The 21,198-nt window shown below is 35.6% G+C and overlaps 1 protein-coding gene and 1 long non-coding RNA gene across 5 annotated transcripts in view; one reads left to right on the top strand and one right to left on the bottom strand.

Annotated features, from left to right (window-relative positions):
• ARHGAP15 (Rho GTPase activating protein 15) overlaps nt 1–21,198 on the bottom strand; it is a 629,485-nt gene that overhangs the window by 513,648 nt on the left and 94,639 nt on the right. For 3 of the 4 annotated variants that reach the window (XM_005573073.5, XM_045368219.3, XM_005573075.5), the window contains exon 5: nt 12,565–12,652. In XM_005573073.5, coding sequence (XP_005573130.1) covers nt 12,565–12,652 — 88 coding nt within the window. Of the gene's footprint in view, nt 1–5,119; nt 11,708–12,564; nt 12,653–21,198 lie in introns of those variants that run through there. The other variant, XM_074008983.1, reaches the window with a different exon arrangement.
• The window catches only part of LOC135966679 (uncharacterized), an 81,179-nt gene that overhangs the window by 43,705 nt on the left and 16,276 nt on the right, over nt 1–21,198 (top strand). The gene's annotated exons all lie outside the window — the stretch shown is intronic.

The following is a 21,198-nucleotide window of genomic DNA, read 5'->3' as shown; positions in this document are numbered from 1 at the left end:
TATACATATACTCTATAAATTAAAAAATGTACTGTGGGGTGAAAGCTAATTTTATCTTAGAGAAATGCAAGCTCCAAAACAGATGCATTTCATTGACCAAAATGATAAACCACAGAGAGACAAGCTTCATAATTAAAATAGTTTTCTGAGAGAGCCTAAGGTGAGGTTTATTGAGGGACAGTAAGCTCTGATCCATTTACAAAGAATCCTGTCAATTTCATGGATTTTTGCGGTTATTAAAAATTATGTAAGATACAGAATTTATTATAGTTAATGGCCAAAACTTGAAAAAAATATAACCAGAGAACATGGCTTCATTTATAGCAATATCGATCACTTGATTTTTTTTCCTTACAAAGTTTACATTAATAAAACACGGGACTTTAATTTCCTTTTTTTCTTCTCTGTATTTCCATCTCTACCCATTATCCTCCAGATTTTGAACTGTAACTTGTTTTTTCTAATCATTAAATGTATGATGAGGCCATATGATGGTGCAATCTACAGCTATACTAACATACTGCATCAATGATAACCATGCTGATGTGGCAAGAATACTACTCTTATGAGAATTAAATGATTAAACAGAGATTTTAAAATGCCTTCATTAGTCTAAGGCTGATAGATCTTTTGTTTGCCCCTCCATTTTTTCATGATCTTCTTAAGCAGGGGTCTGAATAAGGGCTCAATACTCACTCTACAAAGATAAAATCATTCCATATTCATTTTGCACGGAATACTCAATAATTCATGAATAGCTTTCTGATTGAAACTATTTTCATCTTTTTGCTAAATCACATCATTTTCCCTCCATAAATAAGTTCATTTTGTTGTTAAAGTCATACTACAGTGAATGAGCATTAGATATATTGCATTATTTAATTAATGTGTGTGTTCATTACTCATATTGAAAGTAAACAATATTTTGTAAAAGTAAACAAATTATTATTTATTTTATTTTTTATTTTTATTTTTTTAGAGACAGAGTCTCATTCTATTGCCTAGGCTATAGTGCAGTGACTTAATCATAGCTCACTGCAGCCTCAAACACCTGGGTTTAAGTGATCCTCCTGCTTCGGCCTCCCAAGTAGCTGGACTTATAGGTGCATGACCATCATGTATGGCTATTTTTTTTTTTTTTTTTTTTTTTTTTTTTTTTGGACAGAGAGTCTCACTCTATCACCCAGGTTGGAGGGCAGTGATGGGATCTTGGCTCACTGCAACCACCACCTCCTGGGTTCAAGCAATTTTTGTGCCTCAGCCTCCTAAGTAGCTCAGGTTACAGGTGTGCGCCGCCACACCCAACTCCTTTTTGTATTTTTAGTAGAGATGGGGTTTCTCCATGTTGAACAGGCTAGTCTCAAACTCCTGACCTCAGATGGTCCACCTGCCTTGGGCTCCCGAAGTACTGGGATTATAAGCGTGGGCCACCACACCCAGCTAATTTTTTAAAATAACTTTTGTAGAGACAGGGTCTCAATATGTGGGCCAGGCTGAAAACCAATTATTTTGATGAGGCCTTTTATGTTGCCCATTTTTGCTTCCAAGGTTATGGCTGAATGAGTGGTTTGGAAAAGTTAATAGTTCCTTAAATGACTTAGAAAAGTTTTCTGTTTTTAAAAGTAAAATTTTTATAACATCAAACTCATAGAAGCAGAGAGCAGAATAGTACTTACCAGGGCCTGGGGGTTTGTGGGAAAGGTATGGGGAGATGTTGCTCAAAGTGTACAAAATTTCTATTAGACAAGAAAAATAAATTCTAGAGATCCATTGTACAGCATAGTAACTGTAGTTAATAATAATATCCTATATACTTAAAAATCACTGATTATATTTTAAATATTTTCATCACACACAAAAAATGAGGTAATGGATATATTAATAGCTTGATTTAATCATTCCACAATGTATACATGCACCAAAACATCACATTGTACCTTTTAAAAATACAATTTTTTTCTTCCACTTTTAGGTTCAGGGATACATGTGCAGGATGTGCAGGTTTGTTACATAGCTAAACGTGTGCCATGGTGGTTTGCTGCACAGTTCATCCCATCACCAAGGTATTAAGCTCAGCATCCATTAGCTATTCTTCCTGATGCTGTGCCTCTCCCCACCACCCCCTCCAACAGGCCCCAGTATTTGTTGTTCCCCACACTCTGTCCATGTGTTCTCATCATTCAGCTCCCACTTATAAGTGTGTTTTTCTCTTCCTGTGTTAGTTTGCTAAGGATAATGACTTCCACTCCATCCATGTCCCTGCAAAGGTCATGATCTTGTTCCTTTTAATAGCTGCACAGTATTCCATGGTCTATATGTACCACATTTTCTTAATCCAGTCTATCATTGATAGGCATTTAGGTTGACTCCATGTCTTTGCTATTGTAAACAGTGCTGCAATGAACATACACGTGCATGTATCTTTATTGTAGAATGATTTGTATTCCTTTGGGTATATACTCAGTAATGGGATTGCTGGGTCAAATGATATTTCTGCCTCTAGGTCTTTGAGGAATCACCACAGTGTCTTCCACAATGATTAAATTAATTTACACTCCCATCAACAGTGTAAAAGTGTTCCTTTTTCTCTGTAACCTCACCAGCACCTGTTCTTTTTGACTTTTTAGTAATTGCCATTCTGACTGGTGCGAGATGGTATCTCATTGGGGTTTTGATCTGCATTTATCTAATGATCAGTGATGTTGAGCTTTTTTTATATGTTTTTTGGCTGCATGTATGTCTTCTTTTAAGAAGTGTCTGTTCATATCCTTTGCCTACTTTTTAATGGGGTTGTTTATTTTTTTTCTTGTACATTTGTTTAAGTTCCTTATAGACTCTGGATATTAGAACTTTGTCAGATGAATAGATTGCAAATTTTTTCTTCCATTCCGAAAGTTGTCTGTTCACTCTGATGATAGTTACTTTTGCTGTGCAAAAGCTCTTTAGTTTAATTAGACCCCATTTGTCACTATTTGCTTCTGTTGCAATTGCTTTTGGCATTTTCATCATAAAATCTTTGTCTGTGCCTATGTCCTGAATGGTATTGTCTAGATTTCATTCTAGGGTTTTTATAGTTTATTTAATAAATGGTGCTGGGGGAACTGGCTTAACCATGTGCCCAAAATTGAAACTGGACCCCTTCCTTACACCATATACAAAAATTAACTCAAGATGGATTAAAGACTTAAACGTAAAATGCCAAAATATAATTTTTAAAAAGTAAAAATTGCCAGTTGTTGGCTCTGATTAAAAATACATATTAGTACAATGTAAAATAAAAAACGTAAGAGTAACAAAAAAGTCCCTTACACTACCAACATATAGGCTTTCTATTGAATATACTGGCTTTAGAACCACACAATTTTAGGAGGAAAATATTCCCTAAAATGTTTACAATGTTTTCGAATTTATATCAAAAGTGACACTAAATTTTCTGAGCAGTATGTGATGAATACAATAGAAACAGTGGCTCTCATCCACCCAATTGATGAGAATGAGTTCCACAGCATCTGATTGTTAGTAGAAAAACTTTACACAATGCATTTGTTTAAGTAGGGTGTGACACTAAACAGATATTCTGGAGTCAGATGAAAACATCACTAGGTTTGCAACCGTTGCTCACTGAGATGGTGACACACCTAGTTCTTGGGACAGCATGTTTTTAGCTCTCCTTAGATGAATAGCTCTGCTTGTTCTCTTTGCACTAGAACTTCTTTAGAAATGACCATACTGTTGGAGGTCAGAGACATATGAGAATATCAAAATATTTTGTCAGTGAAAAGATGTCCTGTGATTTACTAAATGCATTGAGCCAAAATGATGACAAACAGCCGTTTTACAATTTTCTCTGTCGTAAGAGCTCAGGCCTTATTGCTCACATCTATTTGCATAAATTTTTAGAACATGTCTCTCAGATAATTTACCAAGTCCTGCATGTGTTTTTAAATTATACATATACAAAATTAAGACAGACTTAATTTTATAGACAACTGATATATATGTATATGTATATATATATCAGTTGTCTCTCTCTCTCTCTCTCTCTCTCTCTATATATATATATATATGTAAATTCCCCAAACATCTGAAAACTCTGAGTCTCTCTTAATTGAGAAATTGAGAATATTTCATATTGGTTACATTGCCTACAGAATGAAATGATCTCTTCTCCCAGTCCTGTTCAAGGTCTTTCATAAACCAGTTCCACACTGACTTTCTAACCAAATTACACTGCTTGCTGTTCCACAATGCTGTTCCTTAACTTAGTTTGAAGCTATTCCTCACTCCCAGGCAACTTATAGAAGAAACACAAAATAGTGTGGACTAGGAAATATTCACTCTAGGCCTCAGGGAACCCCCATTAAAACATTTCAAGAACTGTGACTAGTACACAGTGCATGGAAGAAGGCAAGAGATCAATATACATCTGTAAAATAAATAACAAAAAAGAATTTTCCATATTTCATTATTAATTACTTTCTTATTAGTACATAAAATATCTTTTGCCCCCTTTTACATCAAAATCCTATTCATCCTTCAAAAATGTGCTCAAATGTCACTTCCCCCATGAACATATTTCAAATCCTATCCAAATGGAAGCAATCACACTCTTCTCTGAGTTATCATAAAACAACCCCATGTGTTGTTCATGCCATTTTAGGACAACTACCAACATCCATTTTTTCACTATGCTCAATCTAAGGCCATACTTTCTATTTGTTTCAGTTTGGTTCATTTTTTTATCTTTCAGAGCACCTATCATAGTGACTTAAAAATCTATCATAGTGACTTAAACATAAGAGATGCTCAATAATATTTGATATAATAATCTCAAAAGGTAATATTTGAACAAAAGGAGAGATACGTAAGCTGAACATTATTTGCAATAGTAGTTTCTCTGGAAAAAGACCAGCTATAGCTAAATCTATGGTTCCACAGCATGTTGTCTAATATTTTTTAACACTTTAGTCATGGTTTTGTTATAATAAACCTATATGAAATTATGTCTCTTTTACCATGTTGTGAGTACTTTAAGAGCAGGGATCATATATTATTCATTTGAATATTTCTGTTGCCCCTAAGGTAAGAACAAAACAAAAAGAAAAAAATTATGTGACACCTGGTAGGAGTTGTTAACTGTTGATAGAATAAATGAATGGATGTTCTAAATTGCAGAGCTTCTTCTCTATGATGCAATCCATCAAATGGGTTTTGTTTAACCAGAAATGGAGATTTGCCAAATCCCATGCACATGGTCAGGTGCCTCCCGAACACTTCAAGCAGAAGCTCTAAAATCACAAAGTACAGCAGGTACTTAGGAGTCAAACTGCAAACGAAGTGCTAGAGTCAATTGAAATACTTCACTGATACCAAAATAGGAAAGCGTATCTGAAAAATACAAGGAATGTGAGTCAAGGCCTGAGAAGATAAATCAAACAGACAGCTCCTGATTCTCTAGCACTTCTTTAGCACCAGATGAAACAAACAGTAATGTGGGTGCTTCTGAGGAAAGAGTTTTCACTTGTGCAGTAAATAAGATGAAGATCCTTGAAGAATGAGCATCCTCTCTTGCTTTGGCCCTACAATAGGCCTGGCTCTTTTAAGATACATAACACTGACTAGTACTGCTATTCAGTGTATGTTTGTTAAAATAATAGCCATGACAGATTATTCCAGAATGAAGACACCTGGAGTATGCTAACACAACTCATTAAACTCATTTGTCCCTCATAGCAAATCTCAGGTCATGATACTCTTCTCAATCCTTTTCTTTTATCCTATCTTCAAACCAAACCAAAAATTCATTTCTCTTTGCTGTGCACAGACTCTGCCCATTCTCAGTTTTATGCCATTGTTCATGTTTTTTATCCCCCTGCACTCCCTCCCTGCAAATCTCCACATATTCAAATTATAACTGTCCTTCAAGGCCCAATTCAAATCTTTCACAGATGTGAGCTCGCCTTCTTCAAAATCTCAGGAAAAAAAAAAAAAACCTCTACTATGTTTCTTATTTCATCTCACCCTATTTTTTGGCAGAGATTTTATAAGGCAAAGACTATATCTTGATTATATCTCTATGCCTTATATGTAGCCCTAACGAGCAAGCTGTTCATTGTAGAATTTCAATACATATTCTTATGAAGTCTTTTCCCACCAAGATTTATATAAATAGCACAAACTTGATTAACCAAATGCATACTTAAATTAAAGTGAGGTAGATTGTAATGAGAAGCTATGTTTTTGGATCAACTCTCCCACTGAAAACAATAAAAATGCTGGATAAAATGTTTCTTTTTAAAATTACTCCTTAAAAAATTGAAAATATGAAAAGACAGTGGGACTGCCACCGTAAATATTTTTTAGGGGTGGAAATATGAAGTCAGTGAGGGAAGCTGAATATCAAAGTAACATAACTGCATTTTTCCTGAGGTCATTTGTTTATGCTACACATTTGAGCTTTGGTCAATCAAACCCAGAATAATGGAGCAAGGTCCTGGCCGAAGTGTTATAAAGAATAAGGGAGAACCAATATTAAAGTTGTTGCCTTTCTCCAAACCCAAACAAATATAAAGAAGACTGTTTTGGTAGATGAGCAATGTAAAATAAGAAAATAAGAAAAAATGAGGCACAATCTTGTCCCTGAGAAGTGGCAGGATAGCTACGGCCCTCCTATTATGTAGACATAATTGGAGAGTTTTATACTGTTAATTTAGATTGAGATAGTCAGTCTCTGGGAAGGTCCCAAACCTCACGAGAAAAATCTAAAATAATATGGAGTAGGACACATTTATCCTAGGCCTCAAAGTGCCTCCCATGATAATATTTCAATACCAATGATTAGCACACAGTCAAAGATAACCAGACATACAAGAAAACAAAGCAATATGAGTAAGAACCAGCAGAAACATACTGACACAAATTTAGATGTTAGAATCACAAAATACAGATTATAAAACAACTCTTCCTCCTAGTTACAACAAAATAAAATAGAGTCTTAAAAAATACCTGCAGGAAAAAATTAACTCAATATACATAGTACATTTTTAAAAGAAACAAAATTCTAGAACGAAAAATTACGATAATTGAAATTAAAAGCTTAATGTTCATTATGAAAGGAGAATGAAGAACTGGAAGATACTTAAAGAGAAATTATTTGCATTGCAGCTCAGAAAGACAAAAATATAAGAAAAATAAGAGTGTAAGGCATTTAGAGAATACAGTGAGAAATTTAACATGAGTTTAATTGAAGGTTTAGAAGGAGATGAGAGAGGGAATATAAAAGGGGCTACATTTGAAAAGATAGCCATTGGGCCTGGTGCGGTGGCTGACACCTGTAATCCCAGCACTTTGGTTGGCTGAGGCAGGTGTATCACTTGAGGTCAGGAGGTCAAGACCAGCCTGGCCAACATGGTGAACCCCTATCTCTACTAAATATACCAAAATTAGCCAAGAATTGTGGTGCATGTTTGTAATCCCAGCTACTCTGGGGGCTGAGGCTGAAAATTGCTTGAACATAGAAGGCAGAGGTTGTAGGGAGCCAAGATCATGCCACTGCACTCTAGCCTAGGTGACAGAGTGAGACTTTGTCTCCAAAAAAAAAAAAAAAAATAGCTACTGGAAATTTTCTGAAATATATTAATGATAGCAATAAATAATTTTAAGAAGCATAACAATCCAGGCAGGAAAAATGAAAAGAAACTGACATCTGTATGCATCATGGTGAAACTGTAGAAAAACAAAGGTAATGAGAAAAATATTATGAGCAATCAGAAAAGAGCAGTTATATTAACAGGTGATTTGGTTGTAAGAGTGGAAAACAGAAGACAGTGTGATGATATTTTTGACATGCTGACTGAAAATGACTACCAACTAAAAATTCTATATTCAAAGAGAATATATATTTCTAGGATGAGGGAGAAATAGAGATTTTTTTCAAAATAAGCAGACTACGAGATAGATTGTCCCTGCAAGACCCTTAGCACAGGAATTTCTCAGAATATATTTCAAGCAGAAGAAAAAGTGATCCTAGAAAGCAAGTCCAAGGTTCATGGAGAAATAAATAGCAAAGAATGCACCAAATATTAGGCAAATGTAAACAAACATTGACTCCATAAAAGAGAATAATAATGTCTAGTGGTATTTAAAAAATTAAAACACCAGATGGTAATAACATATACATTGAGAAAGGGATAAATTGATTAAAAATATTCTAAGGTAATATCTTAGTAGAAGGTAAAGAATCTCACACTAGCTTTATTTGTTGATAAGTACTAATGCTGTAATGCTAAGTTAACTATACTAACAGAACAGAAACAAAGTGCATCCTCCCAAACTAGTAAAGAAAAAAATGGAATGATAAAAATATTAAAGGACAGAAAAAGCAATAAATACTTAGTGAAAGAAACAAGAAACAAATGAAACATACCTAGAATTCCCTTTATATGAATTAAAAAACACCTAAATTATATTTTTAAGGTATATAGCTATAGGTGAGAAAATAATGAAAGGCAACAAAATAATGACTAACACGCAGGTTCGTGGCTAACTCCAGAGAAGGGAAGAGGCTATGATGACAAAGGGACAACTGATAGGGGTTGGGGCTTCTAAAGGGCTGGCAGGGTCTATACCTCGTCCTGGGTGGTGCTTATGTAGGTGATTGATTAATACCTATTAAAAATACACATAGATGTTTTATACATTTTACTTAAAATGGTTTCTGCATTATTTTATAATATTTTAAAGATTTTAAGTGAGTTATACATAAAAATACATTAAAAAATATGAGAATACGAACACCATCCTTTCCTTCATAATTCAGGAAATCTGAATCTAGGGACATGAGTGGTTTTCCTCCTCACTGGAGGACCAGTCAGTCCAGATCCACCTGCCCTGATGAGCAAAAGAGAGAGTATGTTAGGCAAATAAGGGGGACAGTTTCCTTTTTAGTAAAGAGCGCCTTTTATTCTGATAATTTTATCCTTTCTGTATTTTGGATTCGTCATTTTATAATGTCCTTTCTGTTATAAAATGCTGATGATAGTAGGTGGTCAGTTATGATTCAATGACCTTTTTATAAAACAAGAACAGAATAGGTCATTCTTCTCTATTGCTGACTCACTGAGAAACCAATGAATCTCTGTGAAAATAAGCAAAGTGATTCTGTGCTTATTTGCACAGTAAGGCTGCTTTTGATAAAAATGTGACTTGGATATTGTTATGGATTGAATGTGTTCCTCTAAAATTCCTATGTTGAAACCTTAAACCCCAGTGTGATGCCATTAGGAGGCAGGGCCTTTGGGAGGTAATTAGATCATAAAGGTGGAGCCCTCATGAATGGGATTAGTGGCCTTATGTGAAAAGACATGAACGTCTGCTCTCTCATTTTCTGCCCTCTGCCATGTGAGGACACAGTGAGAAGACAGGACAGATGTAAACGAGGAAGCAGGACCTCAGCAGACACCCGATCCACCTGTGCCTCCATCGTGGACTTCCCAGCCTCCAAAACTGGGCGAAATGCACGTGTGTGGTTTAAGTCACCCAGCCTTTGGTACTTTGATATAGCAGTCCTAACTAAGACAGATATGAACTGGAAGAACTTCAGTGAGAAAGAAAAGTAGACAAACACAGAATGCGGGTCAGGCACAATACTTTGTAACATGCTGTATTAAATGTGAAAACAGTAAGGGTAAGAACCAAAGGAAGAAGATGGGGACACTGGGATACTTCATATGGACATTCAGGAGGTTAAAATCTAGAACCCTAAATGGATGGATGGCTTTATTTTCAGTATTAGTCATTGCTCTGAGACAGTATTTTATGCTACTTCTGGCTACATTCTTTTGGAGGTCATGCATGATGGAGTTTCTTGAATTAGTATATTCTCTCTTCTATAAATGTCTGAATCAGGTCAAGTACAAAACTAATGTAATAATATAATTCCACTGTATATTGTGTACTACAGAATATGCTATATTTCTATATTTAATAGTATATGATATAATAAAGCACAATTTTTTTGGTCATTATGTATTTGTTTTTACTAATTAATTTCATTATTTACTCATTCTGTTGGCAGGTATCAGTATGCCCATTTCACAGGTAAGGATTCTGAAGCTCAAAGAAGTAAGTAATGTTACCAGCTTCTAAGTGGTAAAAATAGAATTACATCCCCTAGAGTCCAACTTCAATACCGCTCTGGCTGGTTTTGTTGCCTTGTCTCACGGCTGCATTAACACTTAAAGATCATTTGTATAAGGACTAAAATACCATTTATTCTTTTAAATCACATTCTGCACTCACTCAGGCAGCTTGTCCTGACCCCTAGGAGGAAGGGGCAGACATTTTTCCAGAAGCACAATGAACAACACCAGAACAAGTCTAAGGGGGTGCAAGAGAAATTCAGAAACTTGAGCATAAATCTCTTTCAAAATAAAACCACAGCATCTTTAATCAAGGCCTGGCAATGGTTGTATCATTTCTCTAAGACTGGAACTGGTAAATGTGGGCTATCCCACTAGACCTTTAATACTGGGTTAGAAATGGATCCAAGAAGTTGACTAGCAAGTCAATTCATGCAGCACAAACATGAATCTGTAATTCTCTTACCCATTACCACAAAACACAGTTTGTTGCTGCTCTGAATTGACTTTGAAGACAATGAGTGCCTGGTAGAAACCATAAAAGCATTAAAAATGGGGCCAGAAGTAATAAATAAGGACTGCCAGAAAAATGTTAACAAGTTTCTTCTACAAGTCAAGTCTATTGTCAATTTACAACAGTTCTGAAGGTTGAACAAGAGGCATGCAATTAGTTAGCTAACTTGCAAGGTTTGCCTGCAATCAGAAAGGGAGTTTTCTTTCACCTGTATAAAATTTAACAGCTGATAATTTTATCTCCTGGTATAAAAAGATTAAAATAATAAAATAAAAATAAACCAAATGCTTTAAAATATGGAATCTTATCTCTCCCATTATCCCACACATTTGCGTAAACTCTCTTCCCAACGGAATTCTTCTCACTCAGCAGGGGAAGATCATCTTTTCAGCAGCCAAACTCAGCAAAGCCAGCGACTTTCCTCCCCTCCTGACTTCCCCCTTAGAGCTCATTCAAAGGGAAGACAAAGGACCTGCAAGTGGATGAAAGTTGTTTTGTGCCTGGCCCTTAGGGGTACTTTATTTTCCTTAAAAAGATTATCTCAACCTTACTGTAGCCAAAAATAAAAACAAAACAAAACAAAAAACCCTAAAAAAATTTCTGAGGCAGTTTAAATTAAAAATACAAAGGACTGAGATATATTTTAAATTTATTCATAATTAGTTTACAGATCGGACAGCACTGAGACTCCAAAATCATCAAGCCACTTGGGGATAAAGGCTACTGCGGTCATCAGAAGCAAGCCAAATGCTACCTTTTGTTCTTACTAAAATCTTCTTTTAAGAAAAATCTCCCAGCAAATGATTTTCTATTTTCTATTTAAAGAGGATTACATAGCAAACACAACTAGTGGCTGGAGAGCAAAGAACTTCCCATCGTTTTATTACCTGCCAAATATAAATTAGTTCATTGTGGGTAATTCCTGCCAGGCGACCCCTTTCCTTGTCATTCATCAGGCCGATGGGCTGTGGCAGGTTAGTTCCTGCCCGGAGTCCTTCCTAATCAGGAGGCTGTCAGATATGTTGCCTGCCCACTGTCTCCTACATCTTGTGGCAGCTCTTGTGTTTGGGCAGCAAGGTTTTGAGCTTGAATTGCCCCAGTAACTGGCTTCGAATTGCTCTTACTTACTATCACTGTCAAATCTTTGTAAGTATATGTGAGGCCCTCTTCCAGGTACAATGGAGAAACCCTACAAATTTCACTTTGTAATAACTACAGGATACAGAAATTGTATTAGCTCCATTAGATGGGGTCATAGAAAAATTCAAAAAGGTTAGCTGGATATAGTGAACGTCACAGTTAGACTAAGATAAAAAATCTCTTGGCTAATTTAGAGTGTTTCCTTGTTGGTAATACCCTATATTAAGGTGCCATTTATAAACAGTTTATTATTATTTATTAATGTCTGAAGCACTTTATAGCATGCTAGATAACAACTTAAATTCATGTATTAAAGATGCACATACATGGTTTAATACGATTTACGTCTTATAATATTCTTTAAAACAGCTTCCCATAGTATCATCCGTTAAGCATTTATTACTAATGCATTTTATAACATACTTTATAATACATTATTTGAGCAAGTAGCTGCATTTAGTGATCATTTCATAAATAAGAATAAGGCATTTATAAATGGCACCTTAATTTAAAGTGTTACCTTCGCATTACTACATAGCCGCTCACCATACATCTCATTTTGTGATTATTCTCCAAATGCACCACTTAATAAAACAGACACTAAGTTCTATTTTCCCTTCATCTGATTAAAAGTTTATTTAGTCATTTTCTCCATCTGTTTTCAGATGTTGGTAGCTTGGAGGTTTTAGTGTGATTTCTGATAAAACCAAATTTTTAATCCTACAATATTTCTGAAAAGATGTTTAACAATAGAAACAGAGAATTACTTACCATATTGGACAGAGCCTGTTGCTTGGATTCTTTGTAAAATTCAATTTTTCGACTAGAAAGAACAATCCAGGAAGTAGACCAGTTTTTCCTTAGAAAAAAAATAAAAAGGAAAGAAAGCATTATCAGTTGAAGAAATCATTTATAGATACAGTATGAGCAACATTTGGAATGAGTAGAGACCATCTTTATTTTTAACAGTCTTCCTAAAAGTCTCCTCTTTATTAAAATCTATAGGTGGTATGGAATTTGGGTAATAATAAAGACATTCTGGAATTATTTAAAAGCATAGCATTTATAGTAAGAGTTTCTTAATTTATAGTCCACCTAAAATCTTTTTCAACTACCAAAAATCCATTTTTTGTGTATCCATGTGCATCCTTCCCATAAAAAGTTTACGTTTTTACAGCAAACAAAAATAGCAAAGTATAAATAGGAATCAGAACCCTTTCCTTCCTTCATTATTTCTTCTCTTCATTGGTTTAGTGTATTTCAGTCTTAAAAACTAACCAGCCTCATGTGTCATTGCTTAATTCAAAATATTTTCATAATGTAGTATCTTACTAGAAATCAAAGAAATGCAAATAAAAATAGTGACATGCTTTTTCCCTCTTTGTACATCAAATTGTCAAGGAATAAAAGAACTAACATCTGATAACATCCAGGGATAATCAGGGTGTAGGAAATAGATTCTCTCATACACTATTGGTAGGAATGCAGACTGTTGCTTCCTTTCTAGAGTGTAATTTGAAAATGTGCTTTTTAAAAAATCCCTAAAAATGTGTATATCTTTTGGCTAAACATGTCCATTCCTATGAATTTAAATTTATTCTAGAGAAATAGTCTCACAAGTTGCTGAGTCTGTGTGCATAGAAATTAATTGCATCATTATTTGTTAATTCCATACATAAAGTATATAAAAAGATTGGTTAAATAAATTGCATATAATACACCCATATAACAGAATAATGAACCCTATGCTGTAGAAGAATACTGATGTAGGAATGTTTTAATGCAGACCATAATACATGTAGTTTATAACTGTGCTGTGCTATTTACCTAGGACTTTCTTCACCCATACAATCCCTTCTGATTATTAATTCCATTAATTAGAAGTCAAAACATTGCTTTGTCATATGTGCCATCCATGACTTCCTCTCATATCACTTATTATAAATTTAAAAATATTTTTCATAAATTTCACCTCTATCCTCCATTAAGAAATGAGCCTCGAGATGTTAGAAATCAGTTCATCTCTACAAAGGTATCCCCAATGCTTAGCATGGTGCCTTGGACAAAATAGACACAAAATACATATGTATTGGGTCAATGACTGAACTTTGGCCTGGAAAAAAGTCTTGATATGACAATAATTAAATCAAGTGGTAAAATCGCGGCTTTTGAGTTTCGTTTGTATTCCTTGGTGTTTACCAAGTTTTCTGCATTGAGCACGTATCGCTTTTGTAGTTAAAATGTGTATATGTTCATGTCATGAAGGCACTCTTTTGTAGATAGTAAAGATATTAAGGAGACTAATATCCATGAGTTTCTACCCATTAGAGTGTATTATTGCAGTTTGCTTCGGCTTAACATTCACGTCAAAATAGTTGATTTCATTTTACAAAAGTGATTTTTTTAAAAAAGTTTATGGAAAGACTTTATTCGGGTCAATAGAAAACCACACCAAAATATTTTTAAATGACTATTGAAGATCTTTGTGTAATTTATTTCCACTTGCCTTTTAGAAACTAAGAGCTTGATTGAAAGGACAGCTTTGATTCAGTAAGGTTAATATTTACAAAAAGAATTAGGTTGCTCTTATATGCCTGGAGCTTTCTCAATGATACACCATTGTGTTAAAAAAGAACAGAATAAGCAGACACACAAGAAGCACAATGTGTATTTTTCAACATCCAAATACAAACACTGTGTTCTTGGACCCACTTGTCTTTAAATGAAGAGTCTCAATTTTTCAATTAAATGATGAAAACATGAAAAAACAAAACCCAGAAAGAAAACCACACAGACATTTCCTTCTGCCCTAGTGTCCATTTCTCTTTTTAGGTACCAACAGCAGAAGAGTGAATTGAAGCAGCAATAGCCTTCTCTTCATTCAGGTCATAATGATAGATGACCTCAAACAGGAAAAAGAGAAACATTATTAGAAGTCTAGTCTGGGCATCTTTTAACACCACCCTTGTTTTGACCATATGTGGTCAGGGAGTACAGAACACCCTCACACATGAAGAATCCATATTTAACCTACCTATTATATTTCCCACTATATATTTCATATTCTCACAAGGAGATACTATACCTTATTTGCATCCTATCTATAGTAAGTCCTGGATAAATGGCTCTGATTTGAATCTGTTTCAGATGTTGATCATTTATAGAACTTGCTGGCAAAACTCTCCCCATCCTTAAACTTGGAAATGGAACTGGTTAGAGTTAAAGTTGCATGAAACACAATTATCTCATTGTTCTTTATTAGGACTTTGAACTGCTGTGAACTGCGTCCCTGTTAGGTGAACTGGATGAAAAAACTGAAGAGGGTTAGAACTGCAGGTCTCGAAACCTTAGCAATATGACTTGCTCTGACACCTTATGTACAGTGCTACTTTGTTTTGAAATTATAAACTATAAACACGGTCTTTATCTTCTCTGAATAAAAGTGAAAGCTGAGCGTTATTGCTTGAAAAGAATTTCATTTCAAAACGAAGAATAATAATGCTGCTGACAACCTTTTAGATGTCCTCTTTCATCTCAATTTTTTCCCATGATTTCTTTTAAAATAATTAGCATAAATTATTTAGAATATCTAGCATAAATCTAATCACCTAGTTTATGCTTAGCTTCATACACAAAAATGATGAAAGTACTAACATCTCTATTTACTAATATGAAAAACGAGGCTCAAAGGGTAACTTAAGGTCTTACACTTAGATTTAAAGTTAAACCCTGTTTCTCTAGCTCCAAAACCTATAATCTGTTCATTACTTTATGCTGTCTGGTTTTTTTTTAATCCAAATTTTTTTATTTACTTTTTAAGGCCTCAATACACATTTTTGAATAACTGAAAGACATGAGTTTACACCTATCTGCCAATGAAAAACAGAATTGTGTACAGAATTTGCAAAGCACAGTGCAGAATAAAAATTCAGCATTCTGTGTCCAAAAATTATGAAGAATTTTAAGACAGTAACAATCTAGCATTAAATCAAGGGCAGAGTCCTTCTGAGCATGGGGCCCTGGACGCACACCAGTGAAGGAAGCCCTAACTACATTATGACTTTACAACAATGACCAAAGAATAATTTCTTTTTTATATACTGTCTTTTTTTGTAAAATTATACTTTAAGTTCTAGGGTACATGTGCAGAACGTGCAGTTTTGTTACATAGGTACACACATGCCATGGTGGTTTGCTGTGCTCATCAACTCATCATATACATTAGGTATTTCTCCTAATGTTATTCCACTCCCAGCCCCCGACCCTCCAACAGGCCCCAGTGTGTGATGTTCCCCTCCCTGCGTCCATGTGTTCTCATTGTTCAACTCCCACTTATGACTGATAACATGCGGTGTTTGGTTTTCTGTTCTTGTGTTAGTTTGCTGAGAATGATGGTTTCCAGCTTCATCCATGTCCCTGCAAAGGACATGAACTCATCCTTTTTTATGGCTGCATAGTATTCCATGGTGTATATGTGCCACATTTTCTTTATCCAATCTATCATTTATAGACATTTGGGTTGGTTCCAAGTCTTTGCTATTATGAATAGTGCCATAATAAACATACGTGTGCATGTGTCTTTATAGCAGAATGACTTATAATTCTTTGGGTACATATCCAGGATTAAGCAGTTCTACCTTCATTAAGGATATTTTCAAAGTCAGATTTTAATGTAGTTTTGGTTGAAATCCTCAAATGATAGAAGCTAGCGTGCATAGTGTGAGACAAGATATCAGCTATCCAGGCTCTGTTATTAACTACTTTATCTGATCCTTATTAGAAAGACTGAACAAAGACCCACCATTCCCAAGCTCTCTTACCCTAGAAGTTGCACTGATTCAAAAGAATAAGATGATGTATCATTTGACTCCTCATTAGAAGACAGAAACAGGTGTGTGTTCCTAACTGGGTGGCATCTCTGTATCTTTTCTGCCAGGGAATATTCTGGTCTGTGATTAGCAGACTCATCTGCACTCAGCAAAGAATATAAACCCAGAAAGGGAGTCAGCGGCCTGTAGTCTAGGAGTAGCTGAGGGTTTACCTCATGAGAACAACTTTTCACTATGCCTTAGGTCTGAACCTTCCTCTCTGATCAAAGTACTCTAGAAACTTGACCATTATCCTTATAATATCTGTCCAGTCTATTTCCCATTCTGACATGTCTGACCCATTGTGATGCCTATAGTTCTCTGCACATCAGTGGAATAGTTTTTCACCGAATTACTCTAACATGGTGACTCTCTTGTAAGGCATTGTCAGCTCTGGAGTGTGCAAAGGATCACTTGGCAAGGTTTTCCTTGACTTAAGGATTTGATATTTTCCATATGCAACCAAATCACTATATATGACTCTTACTCAATATATTAGGTGACATCTCAGGAAGTGGGCAACTCATACAAGCTTAAAAGCCTTAGCCAGGATAGGTGAGTCCAGCAGCTTCTGATGAAACTTTGCAAATAGACTATTTTCTAGGATAAACACAGTTTTCACACTAGGAAGTCCCTCTCTGCCCCATGCTCCCACAAAGAGGTAGAAACCACCTCTAACCTCTTAGAGCATTTCCAGTACTGGGCATACTATTTGACATTTAGTAGGTGATAATTAAAGATTTTTTGAGTAAAAGAGCATATGGCCTTTCAAATTTCAGGAGGGTCACACATCTAGATGTTTTCTGCTCTGTGTTTGCTATTCTTCATTAACGAGGACTAAAAAGTTTCATTTCCTTTCTCTGTTCTTTAGTTTCTTAGTGCTTTAATACAGTATTCTTAACATTATTTTTTCTTAACTATCGAACACTTCTGATATAGGATATTGTTTCCTAATTTATGCTTCTAGTGGCCAATACCTGAGCTTTCTCCAGAGGGCTTCCCACCCTGAGCTTGCACTGGTTTCTGCTCTGTATGCCACCTGGCATTTTATATGCACTATGGAATTTAATTACCAAGCTGGTCACAAGTCTCCATTAAACATTTACCACATGCCAAACACAATTCTAAGGACTGAATAGAGATGGAAAAATAAGACATACCTCAAAAATTTTACTTCTAACTATAAGAAGATGGACAATAAACATGGAAACCAAGTCTTCTGAATGAGTCTAGGATACCCCCATATTACAGAAGAGAAAACTGAAGCCCAGTAAGGCTGCATCCTAACCAAGGGCAAACAAGCCATGAAGATGGGATGCAGGACCCTGCTCACTCCAGTGTCTCCATGGTCTCTAGGCAGGTGGCATGCAGCTTTCTCTGTAGTCACTCTGAGCATGCCAGTTGAGAGCCTCATGAAAGGAGCTAAGAGGGGGAGATAAGGAAGAGTTGTCATAGAAGTACTAGAATCTCTTTCTCTTTAGAGCAAAGCCACGTCTTAGCCTGACCTGGGCTATCCTGCAATGCTGAACTGCAAGTCCTTTATCTCTGTCTTCCATCCCTACCATGATGGTCAGCAGGCAAATTCACCCATTGACCAATCAGTGCCTCCACATTGCACCATAACTTTGAGAGCATAGTTTTCTATTTTTTCCACAGAGGGACAAAAATTAAGGTGTTGGATAGACTAAAGAGGTAACTAAGACACACAGCTCAGGAAATATCTAACTTTAGTAAGACAGTCCAAAGTGCCAAGAGTAAGGGAGACAACCATCAGTTTCCACAGGGATTTACAGGTAACAATCAGGTAAGGGTTTGATCCTAGTGATTCCACGCAGGAGACAAATCCTGCGGCAAGAAATGCAGGTGTTAGGCCAGGCACGGTGGCTCACACCTATAATCCCAGCACTTTGGCAGGCTGAAGCAGGTTGATCACTTGAGGTCAGGAGTTCGAGACCAGCCTGGTCAACATGGCAGAACCCCGTATACTAAAAATACAAAATTAGATGGGCATGGTGGCAGTTGCCTGTAATCCCAGCTACTTGGAAGGCTGAGGCAGGAGAATCAATTGAACACGAGAGGCAGAGGCTGCAGTGAGCCAAGATTGCGCCACTGCACTCCAGCCTGGGTGAGAGAGCGAGACTCAGTCTCAAAACAAAACAAAACAAAACAAAAAAAGAAATGCAAGTATTTATTTTATATTTTGACATACAAAACAAATTACATCTAAGAGGGAAAAGAGTTCTAACCACAACTGGGAAATAGGGAGAACTAAATTTCTTTAAGCGTATTTATGTACCATTAACGCAATTGGTGGGACACTTTATCCAAGTGAAATACTTCATAAAATTTTCCTAAAGCAAATCCTGAATTGTGAAGTTGGAAAATGCAAAAAAACCAAGCAGACAAATAGAAGTACAGAAGCAAAATCAAAGCCCAAACAACAGCAGCAGCAGCAACAACAACAACAAAACACCCCCAAAACAAAAACAAAAACAAAAACTCAACAAAGCCATCGGCTTGGCATTCTACAAAATGGACACCGGATGGCAGCACATAATAACAGCAACTTTGATTGTAACAGCTTATCTGGAAAATGCTTGATGAAAAAATGGCTCTTAAAATATTCATTACCATTATAAGAATCTGTTAGCTTAAACTCCAGGTTTACACGTTCATTTGCTCTAAACACCAAAAGCTTTATATCCTACGCTTACCTTTCTTTTGCCTTCTTTAGGTAACGACAGAGTGACAAACCAAAAAGTCAGAATAAAATATATGTGAGGTTCCTTGACAAATTTCAGTTTCTCTTATTTGGGCCATCTGCCTTTGTTACCTAACGTGGTCATGCTGGATTTGACTTGATTCCGCACCACTGATGGGAGTGAAAGTAATTTATTCTAGTGTCCCTGACTGATTTACCGCAAAATCACTCAGACACTGTTAAATGTACAGACTCACTCAAACTGGTTGGTCTAGGAACTTATTTCTTCTGTCTCATATTCTAAGCATCTTGTAATTTATGACTGCTAAAATGTGGGTCAAAAAGACACTGAGGTGTAAAAATACCCATCTCTGTCAGGATTGCAAGAAAATGAAGAAAGACAGATTCAGCCTGGAAGAATTTATTGTGACACTGAGCAGAAAGTACTAAAGAAAAAATATGATCATGTTAGGAGCACACCTTAGTCTCACATTCCAAAGAAAATCCATTCTGAATAACAATTGTTAAAACAAACAAAAACCCAACAGAAGGCCTAGTAGCTGTGGGCCCTCGGATGAAAGCAGGCACTAGTAGATGTAACCACTGCACAATCATTTTTTCTGCATTTCTTTTCATAGCCATCTTCTGGCCATATTTGCAAACCCAAGTATAACTTTCTGTGCCTATCTAAGGAGAGAAGAATGTGACTCTATGTTGTGGTAAGATGTGCAGAGCCACACAGGCGCTGATGACGGGAAGACCTAGGTGCCGAGGGAGAAGCAAGTATGAGGTGTTGAAACTTCATAAACATATTGTCAGGTGCCTTTTGTAAGTGTAAGCATTGAAAATAACCTTTTACTAAGGTGTCATAGGGTTTCAGAGAAGCCACAGTTACTTACAGGTTTGGGGATGGAATTCCCCAAATGAAGAAATTCCTATGCTTCATCAGAAAAGCTGAGGCATAGTTTCAGTGTTCACAATTAAAAATTAAAGTGAATGCTGAATGTATTCTGCTTTCAAGCCTGTCAGTGTATCACTGGGGAAATGTGTATAACCTCATTTCAAAACAAGGCTAAATGTATAGCCTGTTATGAATGTCAATTATAGCCAATGAGTTATCTTTCCTTTTATCATCTCCTGCACATATTCAGAGATAAGTTAAATTTTCTCTGAGAGAAAGAGAAAATACATTAAACAGACAAATAAAGACACATAAAAAAAGAAGAGAAAGAAGGAAAATAAGAAGATAATACAAGGTATGATGATCTATTATGGATTTATAAGCAGAAAACTTGATAGAAATTAATAAAATAATACTTATTAAGTGACAATTGAAGTCCCTGGTACTGTTGATGGCATGAAATAAAAGGACCATTTTTGCTCCTTAGTCTCAAATAGCTTCAAGCAAGAGAGATAAAACAAACGTGTTTCAAGCAGAGGTCAGGGCTAAATTCTGTGATACTAACTATATATAAAATAAGATTTGGGAGAAATAAGAGGTTAATACTGTTGACTGAGTTTCTCCATTTATACAATAGGACGCAATAATAGAGTCTATATTGTAGTATCATTTAAATATTACTGATAAAGAATTCAGCCAAGCGCTTGACAGAGTAAGCATCTATTAATATTGCTTATTAATTCATTAAAATTTATAAAAGATATAAAGGTCCTGGATAAATGAAACAAAGGCTATCAAATTTTACATAAGATGCATAAATTATAGTATGTTATATTATTTATTAGTTACTAAATTATCAACGGGATAAAAGATACATAATTTTTCAAGGTTATGACTAAACTGACCATCTTTGTTGCTAGTGATAAAAGCATATA

This window comes from Macaca fascicularis, chromosome 12, assembly GCF_037993035.2.
Source record: "Macaca fascicularis isolate 582-1 chromosome 12, T2T-MFA8v1.1".
In the NCBI taxonomy this organism is placed as follows: Eukaryota; Metazoa; Chordata; class Mammalia; order Primates; family Cercopithecidae; genus Macaca; species Macaca fascicularis.
The sequence above is the reverse complement of the archived record's forward strand: the minus strand, read 5'-3'. Positions and strand labels throughout refer to the sequence as shown.